We start from the raw sequence: 25043 nt of genomic DNA, 5'->3' as shown, positions 1-25043 counted from the left end.
TCTTTGACAGTTGTTTTCTGTGCCCCTTTTGTACCATCTGCCTGTTTTGTAGCTAATGTTTTGTAGTCTTAATTTAATATGTTATCTTGATTATTTATATTGTGCATAATTTTGACATTCTGTTTAAGGGGAGAAGTGTGGGGATGTATCTGGAGGAGCATGGAGCACTGTGACATCTTTAGAAAGTGTGATTGATGTAGATGTGGTCCTTGACTCTCCTGGACATCTGCTTTCTGTGCCCCTTTATACCAGACATGCCTTTATTTAATCCACAATAAAATGCTCTTCAATTAAAGAAGCGTGGAATTCATCATTTCATGCTGTTATGGTTCTTTGAGCATGTTATTGTGTTCGCTTGTTTACTTTAGATATCTTAACTAATGCTGCTTGAATTCCTGCCAAAAGCAGCACATTACTTTAAAGTTCTGATGGCAAACCAACCATATACCACTGGCACCAATCAACCCTAAGCTGTTGCACACAATGAAGCTAAACTTACCACTCACAGTGATTGTTTTATTTCTTATGGCCCTAAGTGGGGAAGGCAATGCCAGAGCTTAAGGACCATTAATAGACAGTCACAGAACAATATCTGAAGTCACTACTTCTACTGAGGCCCGATGAGCTATACAATAACATGATTTTGAACTTGATGACAGATGGGTATTGACCATTTGAATATCTAAACACATTTCTACAGTCCATTTCAATTTCAAAATATTAAGAATTGTTCTTTGATTTATCATAATTCTATGGCAGGACACAGAGACGTGGATTAGGCTTTTCCTTCCTTGCTTTTTATTCACTGCAGACTTCTTTAAAACAGTATGGCATTTAAACAAACTACATTTCCCATGGAACATAGGGAAAAACCAGAGAGATAACAGTTTATCCAATCAGGATGCTCCTGCTTGTATAACGGTCTCCGCAGATGCTCCCTCTACCTCTTTATTCGCTGCTCCAGCAGCATTCAGGTAAGTTCCTCAATATTTTCATTTTATTGAGTAACAATAACGTTTTTCTTGGGCCTTGATAGTGCTTCATGCCTCGCAGCCTTGCCGCGCTTGTGTTTCATGTGTTCATGCCTTCACTGAAGGCTTTTACTGTATACTTAACCCATTTTTTCTTTCAACAGGTAACCATGGGAGGCTTTCCGCTCCTACGTGGTCTTTTTCTTACCTCGCTTCCGAGTGCCGTGCACCCAACCGACTGCTAGGGGCCCCGTGCAGTGGTGACAGTGCGCCCAGCGCGCCTCTACCGCCCGCTCCCCCGGCACACGTCTCCTTCACTGGGCTCAGCGAATCGTGGCCGGCAGAGGTAACAGACACGAGGAAAGGTTAAGGCGATTATCACTCGCTGCATTTGATTAGCGTTTCACACGCTTAGCGAGTGCCTGCCCGGAGATGAACACCCGAACTCGGGTAAGACAGCAATATGACTGGGACAGTCCCGGGCAGGATATATATATAAAATTTACTAAGAAACTAAAAGGAAATAAGTCTCACAACTATACTCCTGTACAACTACCAATAAAGGGGAGAGTAAACCGAGTCACAGAGGCAGAGAGTCAGGTGCTTCACCTTGCGAAATTGCCCCAACTACCTCAAAATATAACTCCAGGAAATGGAAAGCTTTGAGGGAGAGGGATATATGGAGGAGGTTACTTACCTCTCAAGTGCTGATCACTTTTGTGAGTAATGGATGCCTCCATCCTCAAAGTAGTGCCACAGGTATTGGCCCCCCTGGAGAAGAGACTTAAGTCATAGCAAGAACAGTACCTAAAAACCCTCGACCAGAGGTAAGATGCATCGGTGTCTTGAGCCCCTTTACCTCCAGGGAACGCTGCCAATTCCAACCCAGACAAGGGTAAACGCACATAGGCGTCGGAGTAGATTTTGCTGCTTTTAAACGTCTAAAGAAGATATTTATTGATGCCCAGCCCATCCAGGAGCCTTCAGGTCAGGGTGCTTCTGGGGAACCCCCACTCACTCCCCCCAGGTTACCACAGGGGATGGAGATGACTCCCCAAACACTTCAGATGGTGACACGGACCACTCCAGGCCCTGCCGTCCCAACCCTTCTCCCCTGCTGGACTCCGAACCATCTGGCTCAAACCCGGTCTTGGCAGCAGACCTACTAGATCCAGAAGACCTGCTTCATTTGTGCTCCGGAGAATGGTACCCAGCCCCCAAAGTGGCATCTTATATGGCCAGTAGGCTTAGAAAGCCCTTGGATAAGGAGGTGAGGAACTGCCTCAAAGCAGAATGCCCTCGGTCATCTTTGGAGGGGAAGGTGGCCCTATCCCCAGAGATAGACGCAAAAATGGCCAGCTTCCTCGCCAAATTTGTCTGCGAAGCCAAGAAGGGCATTGACAGGTGCTGGCGTTCCTGCCAAGATAAATTACTGGATGTGGCGGGGCCTTTAACCAAAATAATGGAAATGGCGAAGGATACGAAGGCCTCCGTTTCCCTAATCTGCCCAAAGCCTTATCTAACTGAGCCCAGTGTGCATTGATATTTCTGGAGAACGCCAACTGCGTGATCTCTACTGAGCGGTGCAGATCCTTGCTAATTAAAATCGACCCAAAGCTGGGGGATCTCTCCAACTCGGAGGCAGTCACAGTCACCCAGAGCAACCTTTTTGGGGGCCAGTTTATTCGGAAACTGGGGAAATTCGTTAATACCTTCAACTCCCTAGATAAAGCCCAAACATCCATCAAAAGAATTTTTAACCCACTTGGTTTTGCCAATGTCAGCCGAGAAAGGGGGCCCTTGTTCGGCTGCTATTTGCAACAAGCCTTCAAAGGAGGAGAACCCCGCAGGGGTCAGTATCAAGATTCCAGTAAATTCGGAAACTTCTACCTGACCAGGAACTAGACCCATCGCAGAGGCGCCAGAGGTGGCCACAAAGGCTACAACAAATACAAAAACTCACAAGGTGAGAAATCCATGTGTAGAATGACTGTGGCTTGGGGGTCGTTTGGTTGCATTCTGGCAGAACTGGGGATCCCTGTCTTAAGGCGCTTGGGTCCTTCAAATGGTTCAAGCGTTTCATATAGAGTTCTACGCGACCCCCAACCATATCCACTGCCCCAGACCTCTGGTCTTCTTATTGGATCAACAGGCTTTGATGGATTTACAGGTAGCAAAAAGTGGAAAAGAGGGACAGAGGTCAACGTCCGGTGATCAACCTAAAGGAGTTTAATGGATGGCTCCTCTATCATCATTTCAAAATGGAAGGCATTCACCTCCTCAGGGATCTTCTGAGGAGGTCAGACTGGATGGGCCATTTAGACTTGAAGGATGCCTATCTGACTTTGCCAATTTTCCCACCTCACAAGCATTTTCTGCAGTTCCAGTGGAAATCCCAGGTGTTTCAGTTCACCTGCCTATCTTTCGGACTCTCGTCCACCCCTTGGTGTTTCACCAAGTTGATGAGACCGATGGCAGAGTTCCTTCGGGCATAGGGTGTGTGTATGATCATCTATCTCGACGATGTTCTCCTCATGTATCAGTGCCCTTGAACTCTATCCCTCCAACTTCAGATGGCCATAGATGTACTGGAGTTGCTGGGCTTTGTAATCAACACGCACAAGTCCTCCCTGATCCTGTCCCAATCCATTCAGTTTCTGGGCTGCCTAGTTAGGCCGGTAGAGGTGACCCTCAGTCTCCCTCCTAAAAAATTGTCCAAGATTAGATACGAACTACGGAGAACCCTGGCAAAACCCAAAATCACTCTACTGCAACTGGCCTGCATAGAGGGGCTGCTCTCGGCTTTCGTTCAAACAATATTCCTGGGTACCATCCACTACTGGGCATTACAGCACTTAAAAATAATGCACCTCCAGAAGGGCCTCTCCTATTCCCAGCTGGTCCCGCTCTCTGCGGAGGCGAAAGATTAGATCATATGGTGGATCTTCCATATCGAGGCATGGAATGGCAGAGCAATGTTTGGTTTCCAACCTGACCTAGTGATCGAATCTGATGCAAGTGGTTCTGGATCGGGGGCTCACTCCACCAGGGGAAAATGGTCTTCCGACAACCAATTCCTTCATATCGGTTGCCTAGAGTTGATGACAGGCTACTTTGCCCTCAGGTGCTGGATGAAAAATAGGGTGCGGTGCTCTGTCATACTAAAGATGGACAACGTAGCAGCAGTCAGATACGTCAATCACCTTGGGGCACTCAATCAAAGGCACTCTCAGATATGGCCCGGACTCTGTGGGAGAACTGGTTGACCAATCACATATCCCTGATGGCGGAACATCTCCCGGGCCAAGCCAATAAGATAGCGGATTGACGCTCTTGTTACTGGAGGCAAGTCAGCCTCTGGAAACAGAACCCCTCAGCCTTCAATCGGCTTCAAGAATGCTGGGGCCGATTCTCAATCGACCTCCTTGCATCCCACCAGGACTTTCAGCTGGAGAGGTTCTGCAGCTGGAGACCAGACCCCTTGGCAGTGGCAACAGACCCCTTACTTCAGGACTGGAGCTTGGAACAAGTATATGCGTTCCCTCCATTTGCCATGATCATGCGACTGTCGGCGGAGGTACACAGGCAGGTGGCAGATCTGGTTGTGATCACTCCAACATGGAGGTCACAAGCCTGGTATCCAGTGATAATGGAACTTTCCTCAGATTTTCCAGCCCCTCTACCCCTAGATCCAGATCTCCTGAGAGATCCCCAGGGAAATCCTCATCCCTTGATACTGGCAGGTTCCCTCCGGCTAATGGCATAGAGGATTACCGGGAACAATGGAAAGTCTCTGGAATTTCAGCTGAGGTTGCTGCACTCCTCGCTGAAGCGTGGGCGGATAGCAACACCAGATGATACAAATTGACCTGGTCTAGATGGGTATGCTGTTGTCTCCAATGCCAAGTGGATCCCGTGGGGGAGAGGTTGTATACATCCGGAATTTCTTGGTGAACATGGCATAACAGGGATGAGCCTCCAGGTCCATTAACACCTTCAGGTCTTCAATCTCGGTGGAACACCTTCCATAGTTAGCCATACAGTAGGGGAACACCTTTTTGATAGGCAAACTCCTAAGGGGTATTAGATTATCTCTCCCTCAGGAACCAGATATTCGGTGCTATGGGATGTGAATAAAGTCCTCAATCTATTCATGTCTTGGCCCGCCATTAGGTGCTTGTCTAGAAACCAATTCTCATGAAACTGGCGATGTTACTTTGCCTCATTTCATGCCGCAGGGACTCTCATGTGCGGGCTTTGGACAATATAGGTAGGATTTTTACTCCAGAGGGGGTAACATTCCATATTTCTCGCAGAACTAAATGCAACTCCAGAGTGGTGTCCTATCCAGAATGTTAGGGTATACCAACATTATGTGTGGTCCGGCCCCTTAAAATGTATGAAGCGGTCACGGATGAACTTCATCCCCACAGGGAAAGACAGCTGTTGAAACATCACAGAACGTTTTCCTCCCTTACGATTGCCAAATGGATATAATGGGTGATGCAGGAAGCGGGGATTAATACCTCTCATTTTGGCGCCCATTCAGTCAGATGAGCCACAGCTTCTAAGGTCTTCCCCCTGGGAGAGCGATTGGAAGATATCTTCAAAGCAGCGGATTGGGTATCTGATTCCACGTTTAAAAGGTTTTACTTCTAACCTACATCTTCTCTGACAACCGTAGTGGTAAATCAGCTTTAAACTAGCCTAATCCTCGCCTACGGGTCTTGCCATTGAATTAAAGTTTTCCTAGCTATCATTACGGAAAGTTTCAATTCTATTAAAGACACAGAGGCAAGGATTAGCCCACCCATTCAACCTGCGACCGACACCCACCCACAGTGACAGTTGGAACTCAAAGTTATATGACGGGATGAGGATGTTTACACATAACTTGACTTTAGGTATTCTGCGTGGTAATGTCTGGACCACGTTATCAATGATTATCTTGCAAATGTTTATGAGATTCTGTTATTGAAGTGAGAGATTAACATACATATGAGAGAATATCTCAAACTTTTCTTTATGCATCTTTCCAAGATCGGAGTCCAATAAACGGGAGTAGTCTTCAAATGGATTTGCTGTGTTTGCAGGAAGAAAGACGAAGAGGGAGTGTCTGCGGGGACCGTTATACAAGCAGGAGCATCCTGATAGGATAGACTGTTTTCTCTCTGGTTTTTCCCTATGTTCCAAGGGAAATGTAGTTTGTTTTAATGCCATACTGTTTTAAAGAAGGCTGATGTGAATAAAAAGAGAAGAAGGAAAAGCCTAATCCTCGCCTCTGTGTCCTTAATAGAATTGAAACTTTCCATTATCATAGCTAGGACATTTTTCATTCTATGAAGTATTTTGGTATTAGCAGCACAGCAGGCATCATTCCCTTGTAGAACAATGCTAATAGTATGACCAAAATCACCAATCATGAATGAAGGAATGAGATGAAGAAGGTAAAATCGAGTTGTAAGATCTTTACTACACTTTCCTTTTCTAACCTCAAGACCAAATGTGGCCTCATCCACAGTTTATGTGCCTCATTTATAGGTGGGCTGCAATAGAAGATTTGCTTAAGAGCAGTAGGCTTCCCCACCGTCCACCTTTCACTTTTTCCACCTCTTCGTTTCGGGCAGAGCAACAGTTGCTTCTAAGATCAGAAAAGCCTTGCTGGTGAAAAAACCACCTATGCAACTCTACCTTCATGATTCAAAAGGCCTGCCCTCTTTAGGACAGTAAGTTTAATGCTATTTTTTTGCAGTGGGCTACTATACGCTGAGTGGAAACAAACAACAATGTCCCCCATGCTGGCAAAAAACTCACAGAGATTCAGAGACACAGCTGTTCTCGTTTTTTTATAAACAAAACAACTTTGAAGAGCACAAAAAAAGCAGACCAGCTGCCATTACAGGCATATGAGCCCACAGCTTTTTTCTGTACCTTGTTACTTAGTGAAACTTTAGAAGAAGACTTTTCTATTTCAAAAGAAGAACAATTTATGTATGGAGGTATTCATCAAAAATATTATATAAACATCAAAGAAATACAATGTAAATATATTTTAATTCATTGTGTACGTTATTCTGTCCATATATTGCACAACTGTTGATTTAAGGAGCGTAACATTAACTCGCCAATATGTCCTCTCTCTGTTTTACCACATGCACCTATCTCTCAATGTGGTGACTTCTCTCTAATGGGTATCACTCACTGTTCATACAATTTAGCTACCAAGGGTTTCTGTTACTCTTTTCTTGACCACCATACTATACACTTTCTAATTCTAAATTTGATCTTGGGTCAATAATGAAACTGCCCATTCAGCACTCTTACCATCAAATTCACGGTACAGCCCACCTTCTTGTTCTCTGTCTCATCACCTTTCATGCAGTCTCTGCAAAATAGGACAACAGTTAGGCATTCTCATAAAATAACATATGTGTAGATATACATTAACCCAAATAGGAAACATCCAAGAGTGTCAGCTATGTTGTGAAAGCCCTACATCTTCATAAGCATCCAACAAACATTATCTTTGAGAAAATATTTCACAATGTAGTAACATTTGTTTTGATGCATGCAAAGTGCCTGGAAAGTTTGCCAGTAGTGGTCTGTCATAAATTAGACAATTATCCTGTCTGCATTATTACAAGTGGCAGAGAATATAATGTACTTGCAATATGGCAGATTCTGAATTTAAATAAGGACCTTAATTCCAACTGAGCAGATGATCATCACATTAATGATGATGATAATGATGATAACCTACAGCATAAATTTGCTCCCAAGACCCTCTGTTGTTAAATACTTATAACCTCACCAGGAGAGGTGAAAAAGATTCTGTGAAGGGAATCATTGTATCTTTAGAACCAATGTAATGTTTTAAACTAATCAATATCCTATTTTTAATGATTTATTCAGCAACCTCTCACAGTGTGGATGAGGAACCCCCAAAAAGCGCTACCTGATGACCTGTTGTGATCAATATCAAAACTTTGAATCTAACTTAGGAGACTAGAGTAGGCAATACAGTTTCAAACAATATGTAAAAAAGATAAACACCCTGATTACAAATGAAGGGCTTATTCCGTCTTCCTTGAAAACGCTAGTTTGCACCTGAAACAAGATTCCAGGTTGGGCGTTATTTACGAACGAGTACATTGTATAACTTGATTAGGGTCTTCTTGACAAATACCACAAAGTTCTAATTTGTCCATCCTAGAACTTCTTTCAGGGTGTGAAAATCTGACTCACTGGAGAGGTGGGGATTTGTACGAGCAGAGGGAAGTTGGAGAGTGCTGCTGCCGGGATCATCAGACATGCAACTACAACCATTACCACACTAGAGTAGCAGACCGTCTACATAAGCAATCCAGCTTGTTATTTTTCATCAAGCTCGATTCCTAGAAATTCTGCAGAAAATATATGAATTATAGATGATAAGACATAAAGTCACTTGGCAGAGGAGACATTTTGTATCGTACCTGTAGTCCAGGAGACGCTCCATTAGCCGTGTGACAGAAGTGACAAAAGACACTCCTGTCTCTCTCCAGGTTTCTTGCTCAATCTTCTCCAGCAGGCTATTAAAAGTAAGAGGTAGACGTGAAATGTCCAGCTACTAGTACCCCAACCACAATCTCTGCTATTATACACCCAAGGAAGGACAGACATCTCCACTCACCCACCACAAGCTAGTAAAACGAGAGAGAGCTTAAGGGAAACATAAATACATGATGACCTGCCAAATTATAACATGCAACAAAAATCTCTCGTCTACTCATGATAGCACTTGGCAGTTGGATCTGAACATTGTGAATTGAAGTGCAACAGAAATAACGTAAAAGAGGGTTAGCATTGGATAGAATCAAATTGAAATATGGCCTCAATCACAGCCCATCCACAGCTGTGGGTGATTAAAAAAAATTACAAACAGAAACACACGAATTTCAATGCATGTTAATTCTTGTGTATTCCCTACCCTGTTTAAACTGATTTAATACATTTATACTGAGATATCAAATACATAGCATTTCCTTAAATAAACACAGGCACAGTGCCATCAAAAAGAAGAAACGAACACACATTTTTGACTTTGTCTTCACAAATCAACATGTGTAGAATTAAACTCTAATTAATTAACAGGCACTAATTACAGCACCAAGTGCACAAAGGCATCACAAATGTGATATCTAAATAGAAAATATAAATTATTTGACCCAAGTTTAATTAAAAATAAAAGAAATGCATAAAAAGTAACAAGATCGTAAAAACCCGAATAATTGAAATACAATTAACTCTAATTGTTTAGAACTGTGATTAGGCTGATGCTTAAAAGGCAGAGAGCCGTAGAAGTTCCCAAATATGCACATCAATCGCAAAGGTTTTTAGAAGCGAGCACGGAGCTCTTGAACATAGCCTGCTTAGACGCACAGGTTAACAGGGGCAAAGACCGCCCATTTAAACTGTAGACATTCACATCAAGATAAACACAGTCCACTTACAGAGTAAAAGGTAACAAAGGACAGACAGCTGACATAAACTGTACATGATCACAGAAGCACACACACAGTCCACTTAAACATCAACCACTGACAGTGCTAGGTCTTACCTCGGGTAGGGGCCAAACAGCAGGGTGCTACTCCAGAAAGCAGCAGGAGATAAAGATAAGTGGGTTTTATATTTTAGAAACACACTGAACATCCCGACTACCAAAGAACATGTCAGGCAGCATTACCAATGTACGATAAAAAAGTATGCCTTTATTAACCATGCAGCACCAACCGTGCCATGTATGGCACCTCTTGCTGGTCTAGGTTTAGGTAGTGGAAGTGATACCTTCCCATAACAACGCCCTAAACTAATAGCAGCTAAAAAGTATGAACAGTTTTAAGATGTGGAAGTTATCACCCTTCCTTGTACTACCATTAAGTGTGGATATTGGCAAACTACAGAACCATCATGGGAAACGTGGCCCATATCATGCTTTCTTATAGATCAAACAGAGGAAAGCAGCGATTCTTAACCTGGGTTCCGAGTTAAGCATATTCAGGGGGGGTCTTGACTGTTTAAAAAATGTAATATTAGAATATCAAGAAAGTATAGATCCAAAATAAAGCACAATGTAAAATAGGATTTTTTTTAAAACGCTCTGTAAATGTGAAGGAATTTTAAATTGGAGGCTGCAAATTAAGCTGATATCCTTAGTTTGATTTGTGGCAGCAGCAGGGCAGGTCCAGCAAACAGAATGGACAATTGATGGACTCAATTGAAACATTTGCATGCACTGACAAAAACAGAGCATGCCTTGGGAGCAAATAAAACAAAGTGATAGGGTGATGCGGTGTGTGGGTGAGGCAGATCCATGCCAATTTTCCAGGATGCCTGCATAAAACAAGGAGGCATATTATCAAGGGGGTTTATCTCCTCTTTTTTGGCTTTAAAAGCCAATAAAGTGGAGATAAAATTATCTCCCTATTACCTAGCTGTCGCTAACACCAGTTAGCGACAGCTAGTAGGAGATAGCGACCATCTTGGGCCCCGCTTTGCATGTCAGTGATATTTATCACTAATGACATGCAAAGTGGGCGTGCCAAGATGTTAGCAACCGGAAACAGTCGCTAACATCGCTATCTCCTATTGCCAACTTTTGGAGATATTCGCGCTAGTTAACACCTGCCCCTGAGCAGTTCTAAGCCATCTTATCCAATGGTAGGTGGATAACATGGCTAAGAGCATTAGCTCGGTAATGCATCAATATCGCTGACTTTTCAGCGATATTCATGCATTTCGGCCGATTTTTATCGCTTAGGAGATAAACCTTGATAATAGCAAGATTCCTAAGCGATAAAAATCGCCGCAGCTCGGCGATAAAAATATCCCCGCTAAACCAACATAGCGATAATTATCGATAGTTGTTGGTAATATGCCCCAAGATTCTAAAACAAAAAATCTAAACGCTACCTACTTTCTTAGTCGCTGGTTAGCCTAAAAACCTGACGTGGATCTTTCCCACCAGGTCTAGTGCTGAATACCACTGCTATATTGCAAACAACGGAACAATGGCAACCCGCCAGTGTTGGTCTGTGGTGTATGCACTGAGGTGTAGAAACATACCAATCTGTAGCAAAAACAGCATATAATTTGTAATTGGGAAAACAAGGCAGCATCTGTGAGGCTCTCCACAACTGCAACATTACCCACAACTGTAACATGAGTACTGCACCACAGTTCCTAAGGGTGCAGGGGAAAGGCAGGTGTTTCTAAAAAGTGCCCTCACACACCCTAAGTTTGCCGGATACAGGGTAGGACGGAAGCTATTTGCACTGCCTCCTTGCCTTCAGAGCAATGAAGTGCTCTGTTACCCCTGTCAGCAAAGCTCCATTTACCTTGGGGTCTTCCTCCTCGGGGTCAATTGACCTGGAGCACTCAACTGCATCTGGTAACTAGCCAACTTCATGAATCACTGAACCAATATTGCGTTAGTGCTAGAGTTCCATCAAATCCCTTTTTGGTCCTGATGAAGTGCCACAAGACCCGTTAGGGGCTATTTTGGCATGAAACATGTCGACCCTATGCACCACACTAGCCCTATAGGATCATTACATTCAATGTGGGCACTATTTTTAGTTAGGCTAGTGCTCCCTGGGAATAAACACATTAGTTAGGGTTGCCCTAGACCTATTTTAACCCTCACACTCATTGCACTACCTAGCCCACACACCTGCACGTAGCCTACGGCTTCATCAACAAAAAGTTCTCTGCCAAAGAGCCCCTTGGCGGGTGCACGTCGAGCATTGCAGTGCCGGCTCGATGAGGAGCTGGCCCAAGGATGAAGCATGACAAACTTTGGGGTGTGTGATGGCACTTTTTAGAAAGACTTGCCTTTCCCCTGCACCCATAGGAACTGCATACCATTGTGTCTCTCAATACTGCCCTGGAGCATGTGTGCAGGACCTGCTTAAAAGTAGCTCCAGGTTCCTTTTGTTTAAGACATACTGTACCACAGTACCAGCAGCAGCGCAGGCAAATGAAGGACTGAACGCTTCAGGAATCTATTTGTGCATCATGTAAGGGTACCACTGTGTGTGCATCAATGATGCCATCCAATGGAATGGTGTTGTGAAAGAATAGGCATTGATCCAACACAAGTGTAGGAAACCTCTTGGGCCAGAAAACCTATGCAGCTTGCATTATTCTCTCATTATCTGGATTCAGTACAAGTTAAGTTTCCTAAGTACTCACAACAATTAAAGGGATGCCTGTGCATCCTGGCGCTTGAATGAAGATGATGGAAGGTATTAGCTGCTTGATCTCCGGAAGCCTGGCATCTACGCAGAGGAAGGAAGCCTCCTTTAGGTAAGATGGTGCACAATGGTGCAATGGTGGTTGGTCAAGTACAGATTCCAATCACATAATACTAATTGTGATCTCACCAGCCTGATGATTCTGTGTGCACTATCACAATCACATCACACTATGCTCAGAGCTAATTAAAGGCAGCCGCATGGACAGGCTTTAATGGGGCAGAGCTCTCCAAAAGTAGAGCTTTCTCGGAAGGGATATTGCGACTTTCCTACTAGGGTTCACACCACTTTGTATGACGGAAAGACGACAAAAGCTTCTAAAATACACTAGTATTTCCCAACAAAACTAGAAGGCTCTTTCAACCTATAAATATGCAAGACCATTTAATCAAGTACTACACAGCTTTGCCAAAAATAATTACAGATTCATATGAAAATCCTGCAGAAATGAAAGAATGAAGAATACAGCTATAAGAACAACTTTATCTTTGTGAAATGTTCCAAGTTAACCTTACTAGGGGTTCAATTCGACAAGAAAGGTATGCTTCCAGAAGGTTTGAAATCTTACGAGGCCACGACTATTGTGTGTTTGAAGCAAGTGGTGCATTGAGAACCCACTAGTGAACTGGATAATGCGTAGAAGCTAAGGTGAAATAAAATAGCTGGCAATTAAAGCTATAAAGCTATAAAGAGTCCATGAAACTGCTAAGTGTGATATAAAGACATTACTTTAACATTGAAGGTACTGCATTTTCTGTACTATGCACAATAGCAAAATCTAAGAAAATTTACAGCAATTCTCCTATTATAGAAACCTGTGTTTTCATTGTTTGACCTCTCGTTTTCGAACTTTACAGTGGTCCCGAAACCACTCATGGATCCTCACCTGCTTTAAACTATTGGTAAAATGGTTCTGACTAATGACCAATTGTTCCTGCTTTTTGAATTAAGGCCAGCTGGTATGCAGCTGAGCTGAGGTTCTGCGCATTTTGCGTTTGTACATATATGGAGACTCAGCAAGGAAGACTGTTGCCCTATTCAGTCTGACATCTTCACAATAAATTAATGTGAATTTGGTTAGAGACCAAAAAAGGAATGAAGCATCCCCTTTTCTGTATTTATTGTGTATTCTATATGTAAATCAGTCTTTACCGTTACCTTCTGATTGGTTTATGGTACGGAGGTCAGAGTTTCTATCTTGTACCCAAGCTAGTGGGCCAATTTGTGAGTCAGCACAGATAAGCATAATGCCACGGGTTGCTGGAGGATGCCACCTGGTGCACAAAGTATTAAACTTGGCCCAACCTGCCCAGAGATAGCCTCTAAAGGGTTGTTCTTGTCTCTCGTCATGAGTGCCCTGAGGGCTGATGTCACCTAGCTGAGCAAAACAACCCAATCACAATTTTTAATTTTCCTCAGAGGAGCCCATGATGAGCTTAGACTCCCCCCCTTCAAAGACCTTGGCGCATGCCCACACTGTTTTAAACAAACGTTGGCAATGCAAATTGGTCTTGATTTGGCAATGCTGTGGTTGTGGTTATGGGCTTTGTTAGTGTTGGATGCTTTTAAAATCTGCCAGCAATAGCAAAGTCAATTGAGATGGTCGGCCATCTTAAACGCCTATTTCTTATACTTTCAAAATGGCCTCCACATTGCTTGTAGTACAGTAGCACGAAGCTACATGGTGGCCAAAAATGTTTTCATTATTTCAACGTGGCCGCCATATTGTGTGAGAGAGAGAGAGTCTTTTGGAGGGCAGAGAGTTAGCCTGACACTGAACCAGTGACTTATATGAAGTACAAAGGAAGATTTAAGCCTGGATAAAGGTTTATTTTGGCACCAATTAATGGCAGATTAACCCTGGCTCATAGAGCAGGGTGTACTGTTTTTAAAATGTAGGACATGTGGGTTTAGGTTTTACATCTCCTTTTAGTGAAAAACTCCTATAGTCGTTGTTTACTACAATAAGGCCTATTTCTCCTATTGACTAACACTTGATCACCATAATACAGTTAATACGCCCTCACATTGGATTGGGACAGATAGAGATGTCATATTTACAATCAAATTAATTGTAATTTAAAATCCTTGTTAATGCTAAAGTAGAATATTTACTCACAATTCTGATAATGCTACTTTTAGAAAGTTGGTATATTCTTCTCCTAACCATTTCAGCTTTCTGCCAGTGTCCAAAGTCAAATGACTCTGAATTGCTCTGTTGCTGGGGTTCATGTATTCCTCCCAGACAGTGACACTAAGGGGACTAGGTGTGGGCAGCTGGACCTCCCGGTAAAGGTACCCGACCTCATGGAATACTGTTCGGCTATAGTTTGCAGCTTCGTCCCACTGAAGAAATCAGACTTTGAAAAAGTTGTCTAAGTCCAAAGGTAGAAATCTTCACCAGGCTCAAAGACGATTGGCTCCCTATCGAACACCTTCTCTGTGTGAAAATAAAGCTTTTCCTGCACTGAGATTTTCAGTCCATCATCAAAGGTTTCACCCAGACTGTGTCCAGCAGCTCCCTGGTTTCAATGAATCCTCTTCAGGCACAGCCTGCTGCCTTTGTCCTGCTGAACTCTATCTCCTCCAAGAACTTTTTCAAGACATTTTTCTAGGTCCAAAATGTGAGCTGAAACTGGGCCCAATCCAACCCTTCCATCTATGCGGTCGGCCTTAACGTTTCACTTTCACCTTGTATCGCGCAACTAGACGTCTGCCATTAGTGCCTTGATCTTTTAGGTTCTAGATTTAACATAAAACGTTAAAACTTCGTAACTCAAGTTCTACTGATTGGATTTAATTATTTTTGATGTCATTTTATTTATTAAGATGTTCTCTATTTCTCTAAATGAGTGAAGGATTTTTCTTTTGTTCTGTTTTCACTTTATTACTATTTGTGTGCTACATAAATACTTTACACATTGCCTTAAAATTAAGCCTCACTGCTTTTTTTGCCAAGCTACCAGAGGGTTAAGCCAAGGTTAGTTTAGTGACTTTTTTGTTGGTCACTCAGATATTAATCATGGTTGTTGCCTGAGTGCGGCTACCACCTCTCTCAACCAATAACCCAATTTCTCACAGAGCTAATATGCTTTCTAGAGTGATGATCTAGCTAAAACAATAAGATCTACATGAGTCCAAATAACCACCAGTGTTCTTAGTTTTGATTAAATATTTGCAGTAAAATCACTAACCTCCATAAAGTTCTAAATACCGACTCAACAATACTCAAACACGGCATTTTTTTGCTTGTTACGTGTTAGAGCAGCTTTTAAAACCAGAACCAGCAGCAATTGGGAAAGAGAGTTTATTAATATAGTTTCAATATATTAAAATATATGGTAAAATTACATATGGTAATATATGTTTCCGTTGAAGAAGATTTCATCATAACAATATTTAATTATTTGTGCAGATTTATTTTAATTGGCAAAAGAGATCTCAATATCATGGTCTACAGCCACTTCCTGACATCTGTTTAAAAAAATTAGACAAAAAAGAGCAGCTATTAGGGTTAAAGGTAGTGTTTTGACTGATAATGTTGTTAAAAAATGTTCCTGAAGCTACAGGTGTCTGATTTGAAGACACATCAGGCAGCTGGATATTGGCCAAAGTAAAGAGCCCTTGTCTCTGGACAATCAGAGATTTATTCTATTGAGACTGGGTGAAGGGAAAGATAACACAAAAGACTATCTGGGAAATTTGAAGTTGATTTTCAAAACCTCTTCTAGATGGGCATGCCCAATAATGAATGTCATCCAATGTAAAGACATTCCTTGTCTCTTCCTTAGACTTTTCTGAATAGGAAATTACACTTTTAAATCTTCCGCCATTAATAACTAAAAGACAATCAGTGCCAGGAAGGATGTATGCTCAGCTACTCAGGCAGAACATCAGCCCTGCAAGACATAGTGGATTTTGGATACAGACTATTCAACCACAGATCCATCGCTACATAATGATGTTGAGGTCTTGGAGCAACTAGTTGTCATGGAAATTCTATGCCAACCTTGTTAGTGATGAAAAGTACCAAAGAATTTACATATTTGGAGCTGACTATTGTCCCTTCTTCTGGTATTTGAATGCATCTATACTAATCGCTTACTTTGCCTGAATGGAAGGCTGAGAGCTCAGAGACTGTGGAATCAGTCTGTTCTGAAGCGTCCAACAAGGGACTGTACCATGCCTTATTAACCAATATCGAAATCACATCTTTTAGGGTGAGATAAATAGTTAACTGAGACAAAAGTCTTCTATCTTGGCTGGCATGTGAATGATTCCTTTCAGTAGAGATATCAGATTCATTCCAGCACAGAAATGGCATGCCACAACTGGATGCCAAATTTCAAGTCAGATGACACAAGGCCTCTGAGTCTCGGATTTGAAGACGTCTTCTGCAGGTGTTATGAATGACTGGAAACACCTGAAAACTGCAGGCACACATTGGCCATAGACGACGTCAATTTCTCATTTACAAAAATATATATTTAGAATCCCTGCTGGTAGAAGAAATTCCAACACAGGCAAAGTGAAATAAAATCACGAAACTTTTGCTTGTAAAAAATTAGATAAAATAACAAAATAGATAGCAACAATTTAAAAAGACAATTACACAAAAAGGGGGAAAGAGATTAAAGAGCAGCCCAAGATCCGACTTCCAAATAGGCAAAGATAAAGAGACCATTACAGGAGACCTACAGGTGCTCACAAGGTCAAAAAATCTGAAACAATCAAAAACACAGATGTTAAAATTCAAAGAGTTGTGTCTTACAGCAGACTGAACAGCTCCCTGTAGTTTTCATCACCTTTACCATCTGATACTAGTGAGTCCAGTTTATCAATCAGCTCAGCTTCGACCTGGAAAATGAAAATAGAGAGGAGAAAATGTAGCAAAACGCAAGGAGGCACAAATAAATTGTTCTGTCCATTCTGCAAAGAGTATCAATTCAAGTTATGAATATGTTGCTTAACAATTCCACTTTGCATTCTTTTCACTGCAGACTGTGAGATTTGGTGATTAAGAGATAAAAAGCAAGGGGTAATAGTGAAAGCGTGTACTGAGGATGCCCTAGTCATCTCATGGAATGGATGCAGAAGTCATTAAGGGTATGGTCTCAAAACTATGTACCATAAAATCATTTACTATAGCATATAAATAAAGAGAAGGACCTCGCAACATGGTGCTCCATAGGTAATTTCTCACAACACAAAATCAGCCATATTTGAAGGTATTTTTGTCCCTGCAACCTGCCACCATGATTGTCCTCATTATCTGCAGTCTTCATAGCCTTCAAAGGCTCCGCACCTGTTTGAAATTGCCGTTCTTCCGCTGCTCCCAGTCCATCATGTCGTGGAAGATGGGGATCATTATGTTACGAACTTCGGGCTGAGGTACCAGTGTAACACCTAGGAAGGGGCCAATCATTCCCGGAATGAAGTGAAATTTTTGTTCTCCTGCAAAACAAAAAAATTCAACTCACCTACATTGATAGGCCTCCACTACTATTTTCCATTCAAGAAACAAGCATTGTACATTTCATGTCAAGACCATAACATTTAAGAGTGCTGCCATTTCCTCACCCACATCAGCTGTGACACTTCTGTCTTTTAACCCAAATTAGTATTGAAATGTGAAGGTTTTCTTTTAACAATGAAATGTACGTCTTAAGCCTCAAAATGCGATTTCAATTACGTTTATGTTTACCAGACACCTTTCACTAACTTTTAATCTATACAATATAAAGTTCAGCATTAAAAAAAAGATCTACGTTTTCCAGTCACCATATCTATAGAAATGCCCAGGCTCTAACAAAGAGAGGAGGTGGAACCATGTGTTGTGTGTGCTGAACCCCTCATGCCTGGATAGTTGGAATGATCACAAATCGCCAGTGGAAGACCATGGTGAAAACAGTACCTTTTCGGAAGAACAGAACTGGGTGATCTAATCATTGCAGGTCATTTAAACTTTTCTTTTTAGTTCACACTGTTTCCGAGGGATGCTTCAAGCTCTCCCGTCATATAACTTAAAGCAAGCACTGTCAGAAATAATATTCACTAAGATATAGCATTAATTACATTTATGTTGTTCTTCTTTACCTATCAGTTAATTTTTTTAAATAAATCAAACCGTGAGTATTACTCTTTTTGACAATAAAGCAAGTTCCTCTACATGTGGGGTACCTTCTTGTGGCTGTACGAAACATTCTTTTGAGTCTTTCTGGGGTATAAAATATCATCATCCTATGAAAAATGTGCCCCGCAACAGCATAAATCCATAATCTAAGTACTCTGATCAACTCTCACCGTAGACCTCAATCTGTGTATATTTCCCCACCATTTAATCCAGATTTATTTTGGGGAGGGGGGGGGGGGGGAGGGCACAGAAATTGTACAGACGAAGCTCCTTATACCAAAAGCTGAAATAATTATTCACATTCTTTGGCCAGAGAAGTTTCCCAACCAGCCCCGCCGACTGATAGACAGTGCAGTGTTTTACTTTGCTGTCAGGCAGTTCAATGGCTTTTTTTAGATGGCTGCTAAATGTCTGGCTGTATCTTTTTTGTATTGTGTCTGCACTGTCCACTTCATGTAGTGGGGAATCTGTGAAAACAAGTGCCTCGCCAATGAATCTGCATATTGAGAATTCTAAATTGACAATTTGTTTAGATTAGGATGAGTTGTGGCTCTGGGGAAAATAATCTGATATTTACTGTACGAAATTGTGAGCGTGCCTAACGCAGAGATAACTGTTTGTACTGTAATCAAAGCAATAACAAAAAAGTATTCAAGTCCAGTGAGGAGCAATGCTATCCTAAGCTCTTCAGTAACCAATAAATAAACGATGTCCTAATACCACGGCTATAAAGCAAGTTTGGATTGGGCCAAGATAGTATATTAAATCCACTTACTTTGTGTGCCAGATGGATTACATACAGTCTGCTAAGTCTAACAGGAATGATGATAACTCACCTGGGTTTTTTGTATGAACATGGGCCATTTTCTTATACTGTTATTCTTGCCACCTCAGGTCTTATCAGATATTGTGGTTGTATCTTGTAAGTCCCTTTTTCCACCACGAGGTGGTGTGCATTACATTGAGTGTAGACTAGCCAGTATTTGAACGGAGGAATCTAAGTTAACCACAACTAATATGAAGAACTTTCTCACTACAACGTATTTAAATTATATGTTTTCGTTGAATGTATGAAAAAATGTGCCAAGCCTTTCTTACTGACATCAATTTTTAATGTCTGATTTACATGAAATTCTGAGATCCTCTAGGAAAGAAATGCCTTACATGGTTTAATGATTAATCGCTACTTTTACTATATGAAATATGTTTCACTTCCTCAGAATGCTATTAATCGCACTCACTAGCAACTGTCTGTGCCAGATATTGAACCAAGCTGTTAATAAAGCTTTGTAAGACTCTAATATCATCCTGGACAAGCCTACATTTACTTCTAACAGTGGGTCCTTATTCCAATAAAAACCCTCACCACTATGCTAGACAATGAATGTAATTATGTTTGAAGTTAACATGTTAAATTTGACCTGGTAAAAAACAAGATTCAAAGTGGGCACCACGATGGAGTGTACTCTGGATGCTGAGCTCTTAATTGGCCCAATATTTCTCCCCCCTTACCTTCGCCTTACCCAGAACCACCTAGCATTCAGAAAGCAACTTAAAACATGGATATTTGACAAGTAATCCTCCTCCCCTTCCTAAGCGCCTTGAAACCCTCTGGGTATGTAGTGCGCTATACAAATTCCTTGACTTGACTTGACATGTATTGCAAGCTTCAATATCGCATGTTAGATCACCAAATAACCACAAAGCTAGTATTGTGCATTACTGTTCAGAAATATAAGTATGTACCACATGGTCTCCAAAGTCAAACTGCAGCACCATATTGTTAATTCATCTGTTGGTACCAAATACTTTGTCAGATCTACCATATATTTGACTACATTGTCAAATTATATTTTATTATTTCACAGCTTCTACAACAGAAAAGTCGTAAAAATAAGCAATGCAAACAAGTATAAAAGAAAAACAAAGGAAAATAATTTGGTTTGGGGAAAGTACGTAGAAAAGGAAAGAGACACTGGAGAAAGTAACAGAAAAATCGAAATAAAAGATGCAGAAGGTGATCTAATGAGCTGGATCGAGAGTTTCAAATGATTCATATGAAGACTGAGTTAAACAGTATTAGAAAAAGACCAATAACAATGAGACCACGTGGTAAGAATGTTCAAACTGTAAATGAGAAATAAAGGGAAGACTTCAAGATAGTGTGATAAGAATAATGTAGAAAAGAAAGCAGAATGAATAATTGTTTTTAAATATTCATGCTGAAAATGGAGAAGCAAAGAATTAAAAAGGGAATTGGGCAGCTGGTATTTGGTTATTACGTACCCAGGTTCTGCCACATGCTGAAAAGTTCATACGCCATCATAACTCTCATATCCCCGTACCTGGAAACAACAAAAATACAGGGTCATCTAGAGCAAAATACTAAGTACCATTACAGTAGGAATGAATGAAGGATTTCTGCAGTGTATGGCAACTCAAGAGTGACCTGGCACTGGATCTTCAAAAGGCATACTCACTAGCAGATCGACAAAATAGAACTGAAAAAATGAGTTTTTAGGGCCGTTCTAAATGTCAGTTCCTGAAAAATGACCTCAAATGACAGGGGAAGCTGGTTCAACGCTTTACTGGCAAGTACCCAAAAAAGCGCCCACCATTCCTAAACTGAAGAAATCTTGGTACCGCAAGAAAGTCTGCCGCGGCTCATCGAAGAGTTCTAAAGAGGTTGTAAAGTACAATCGTATTAAACAAATGCAACAGACCATAGTGCTTAGTTTAGCTACATGCGTCTATAAAGGTAAGTATGGCATTAATATTATTAACTCCACCTTTACTTACATTAAAGATATGTATATCATCTGGGAAAACATATGCATATTTAAGAATAATGAATCTATGCCTTTGTATATAGTTTACCTTAACAATGCAGCATCACTTGATAGCCTGAAATCTATATCTTTGCATAACAAGATAAAGCCCTCGACATTCTGTTAATACACCGTTGCCTGATTTTTTTATCCTGCTGTGACCTTAGTTTCTGAACAGGCTGAGGCCCACATGTTTTTGACTCTCAGTCCAGACCTTGTTGAGCAACTCTATACTAAATACCATGGTAATAAAGGGCCCGATTACGACTTTGGCAGTGTTGCGCCAGCTTTGTGCTGGCACAGCACCGCCAAAGCTGTGAATGGCCCACCCGCCAGATTACGAATTCAACTCATGTCTGGCGGACTTTTCTTTTGCTGTTCACACGTCTGTGCCCTGAAATCAGGCACCACAATGGTAATGCAAAAACAGTTCCAGTATGGCATGGGCTGTGAAGTCCATGCCGTACTGGAACTTGGGGTGCATGCAAACAGGGCGAACATGTTGTGCACCCCTAATTGCATTCCTATGGCGGCGGGGGCATGAAGCCATGCAGGGCCCCCTTTGTTTCTCCACCGGCAGGCTTTTCATGGTGGGCTCACCGCTATGAAAAGGCTGGCAGTGGGGAAACTCATAATATAGCCATATAGCCCGCCGTAGCGGGCTATACCAGCTATTAAAGGCCCGCTGCAGCGTTAAAGGCCCGAGCCGAAGGCAAGGGACTTTAACAAAGCAGCGGGACTTTAATTGCCGGTATAGCCCTGCTACGAAGGGCTATCAGGCTATTAGAACATTCTGCCACTAAAGGGCAGAATGTTCTGATAAATAAAACAAAGCCTTCCGGGAGCGCAAGGGGATTGAAATCCCCTGAGGCTCCCTGAAGCCTTTGTTCACATCCAGAGCTGTGAACAAAGAAACATTGGAATGTTGGAGCTCCGGGCTTATACCAGCCATTATAAGCCCGGAGCACTCCATTGTTTTGAATGGAGATACCAACGTTCCAATGTTCTAATATGCAGTCATAGGGGAGCTTTTAGCCACGAGAGGCGAAAAGGCATTCTAATATTCAACCATTCTAATATGCGCCACCACCAGGGAACTGCAGTTTCCTCGCAAAGCCGGCACAGCGGTGAGGGTCCGAATGGTTGTCTCATAATACGGCAGCCACAGGACTGCCAACACTGCACCACCATGAGTCTGACAGCCAAAGACCACCAGACTCATAATCAAGCCCTTAGTCTTTGGTGGAGCAAAAGGTTGCCACAATTTGGTGGGTGTCCCAGTCATCCAAACCTGAATACCCCAAGTCAATTTAAGGATACAGGAACTGCTGAGTGTTTGAAGCACTTTATCCAGCGACCTTTCCCCTAACAGGGCCGCTAGATGACAGTGAAGGATCACCAACCCAAGTTAGGGTGAGGCATCTGCCAACAAGACCAGAATGCCTAGTAAGGTAGAGCCTGGCAAGGAAAATACAAAAATGCCCCACACGTGCATGGACATTTATTTTTCCTTTTCAAAGCAAGCCCCAACTCCCAGGTTTCATTACCCAAAAGAAAAAATAATGACGAGATGTCCGCAAACCCAGGGGGGCTACTTGGCATTCAGCTTTGCCAAAGTGCATAAACTGCATGGGAGTGTTCCTTCGGTTAAACTTCATAACAACCAGGAGAGGACCTCTAATTCTGTTCTTTGTGGTCCCACATAAGGATGACACTGAACATGTATGAATTTTGAGTCCAGTCTAGTCAACAGTAAATGATTTGCTGCCCTGAGTGGATCAGTGTGAGGAAGAAAGATTTGTATTCCCTTAAGCATCAACAGCTGTCAGTATGTTTGCCAGCTCTGCCCTGAGTTCTAGCATCCATGTGTTCTATAACTCTCATATATAAATATGCACGAGTAGATAGCTTGCTAATTACATTTCAGGGGCTGTTAATTATATGGACCACAGCTTCAGTCAGATTTGATTTTTAATACTAATGAAATAAGGAATGTTGCTTGGCTGAATCCCCCTATAGAGGTTAATGTGCTGATGGCACCTTCTGGTGGAGAAAGTAAAGAAGCTTTCCCAGTTCTTAATAACCATACCTGCCAACAGGTCCACACCAGTGAAGTTTAAGGGCTTGCAAACAATATATAATGAGGGTTCATGGGATGACCATTTAGTATGAATCTGTCTATTGGCAATTCTATACCTCTCCTAATACTGTGCCCTCTCCATGATGTGGTCTCTTGTCTGACATCCATATTCATTTCCCTGAAGGATAATCTTTTAATGAAGGATCCTAGATGGTATAGGGGTGACTTTGAAGAGAGCAACGTTGGCCAGAAGGATATTAGATGGGGTTTTAAGAAAGAGGAGAGACACTTTCATGTACCGAAAAACTCTCCATATCAGAATTAGCTGGTACAAGGGCTCTTAAAATTATGGTTGGCACACAGCCCATGAGAGAAACAACATACCTGTAATAAAAGAGAAGTAGCAGTATAGGATTTGGCAATATGTGTATGCTGGGCCATGTTTTAGTGTTTACATTTTGCTCTCCAGGACCAGTGGAAGATCAAGGTTGGCACCTCTGCCTACTACACAAAGGAATAGCTTGTCTGACTCTAAGTTGAATTTGTATCCCAGGACTATATCCTAACATTTCTTCACCACAATTTGTGAACAAACTTACAGGGACAATTAGCTCTACTTTTGGGAAACAGAAGCTCCCTGCTTGGAGGACTTGAGTTATGAGATAGCAGAAATGCTTTGGAGAAAATAATGACCCAGAATCAGAGAAATCTGCTGATAAGAGCTACGTTTATTGGTAGGGGTTAGTGGGCATTGTTCCAGTGAGGAAGCCTCCATAACCTTTTACAGCAGGAATTCTGTTAGGAAGTAATAAGTACAAACAATTGTGTATAAAGTACTTATACAGGCGGAGAGATAGACAACAAATTTCAATACCAGCAAATGTATACTTGAAGAGACATAAGGAAGTAAAGGTTTTTTACTCATCTTGGCAGGTTTCTAGAGTTCATAAAAAATAAACACATTTGCCTAAATGTGACCTCATGGAAAACTTCATTTTCTTTATAGAAAAGAGTTAGAAAACAAACCAATTGAAAAGGCAACATTTATGACTCTTCTTCTATACACCAACTCTGATTACAACTATTTTTGGAAACCATTTTAATTGCTTTTTTTTATTGCTGTCTTTTGAAATTGAAAATAAGTAGGCGTGTGGTTTGACAGCCTGCAGTTTCCTTGTCAACGATTTTTTACACTATTCATTTTAAGGCAGCAGTAGTGTGGCATCAATCCGTTCTCAGCTCACTTTGACAGCAACATGAGTGTAAGGATCCTTCTACCTCAAATGGCAATCAGGAATGACTTGAAGACACCAGAGTCCTTTGAGTCTCCAGAGCTTGTGAAAGTAAGGTGCTGCATGCTTGAGTACCACAACTTAACTGCCCTATCACCACTCAGAAGGGGCTTATTAATAGATAGTGATGTCAGAGAAGATAAGACACTGACCTCTGGAGTATGGATTGTTGTACCAATGTCATTAAAGCTGCTAGACACTGCACTATTCCAGTTCATCACCCAAACTTCTGCCCTGTTTCTGGCCCTACCCAGGTAGCTTACCTCAAACAACGGTTCTTGTATTTGAGTTTCCTCAGCTATGGTGACAGAGCCCCATGGAGGATGCATGGTTTTGCAAGACTGGACTCTGAGTAACACTTGGCATTGAGGTATCATATCTTAAAGACAGACAGCTAAAGAGATATAAAGAGAGGTCTTCAAGCCTGGTGGCACAGCACATAAAA

At 41.8% G+C, this 25043-nt stretch overlaps 1 protein-coding gene across 1 annotated transcript in view; it reads right to left on the bottom strand.

Moving 5' to 3' along the window:
• DOCK3 (dedicator of cytokinesis 3) overlaps nt 1–25043 on the bottom strand; it is a 1414611-nt gene that overhangs the window by 168341 nt on the left and 1221227 nt on the right. The window contains exons 31-36 of the mRNA XM_086938817.1: nt 20685–20743; nt 17571–17719; nt 17037–17122; nt 9571–9597; nt 8447–8542; nt 7296–7356 (exon numbers count right to left, since the gene is read on the bottom strand). Of these exons, the coding sequence (XP_086794943.1) occupies nt 7296–7356; nt 8447–8542; nt 9571–9597; nt 17037–17122; nt 17571–17719; nt 20685–20743 (478 nt within the window). The remainder of the gene's footprint in view (nt 1–7295; nt 7357–8446; nt 8543–9570; nt 9598–17036; nt 17123–17570; nt 17720–20684; nt 20744–25043) is intronic.

This window comes from Lissotriton vulgaris, chromosome 9, assembly GCF_964263255.1.
Source record: "Lissotriton vulgaris chromosome 9, aLisVul1.2, whole genome shotgun sequence".
In the NCBI taxonomy this organism is placed as follows: domain Eukaryota; kingdom Metazoa; phylum Chordata; class Amphibia; order Caudata; family Salamandridae; genus Lissotriton; species Lissotriton vulgaris.
This window is presented reverse-complemented; position numbering and strand designations above follow the sequence as displayed.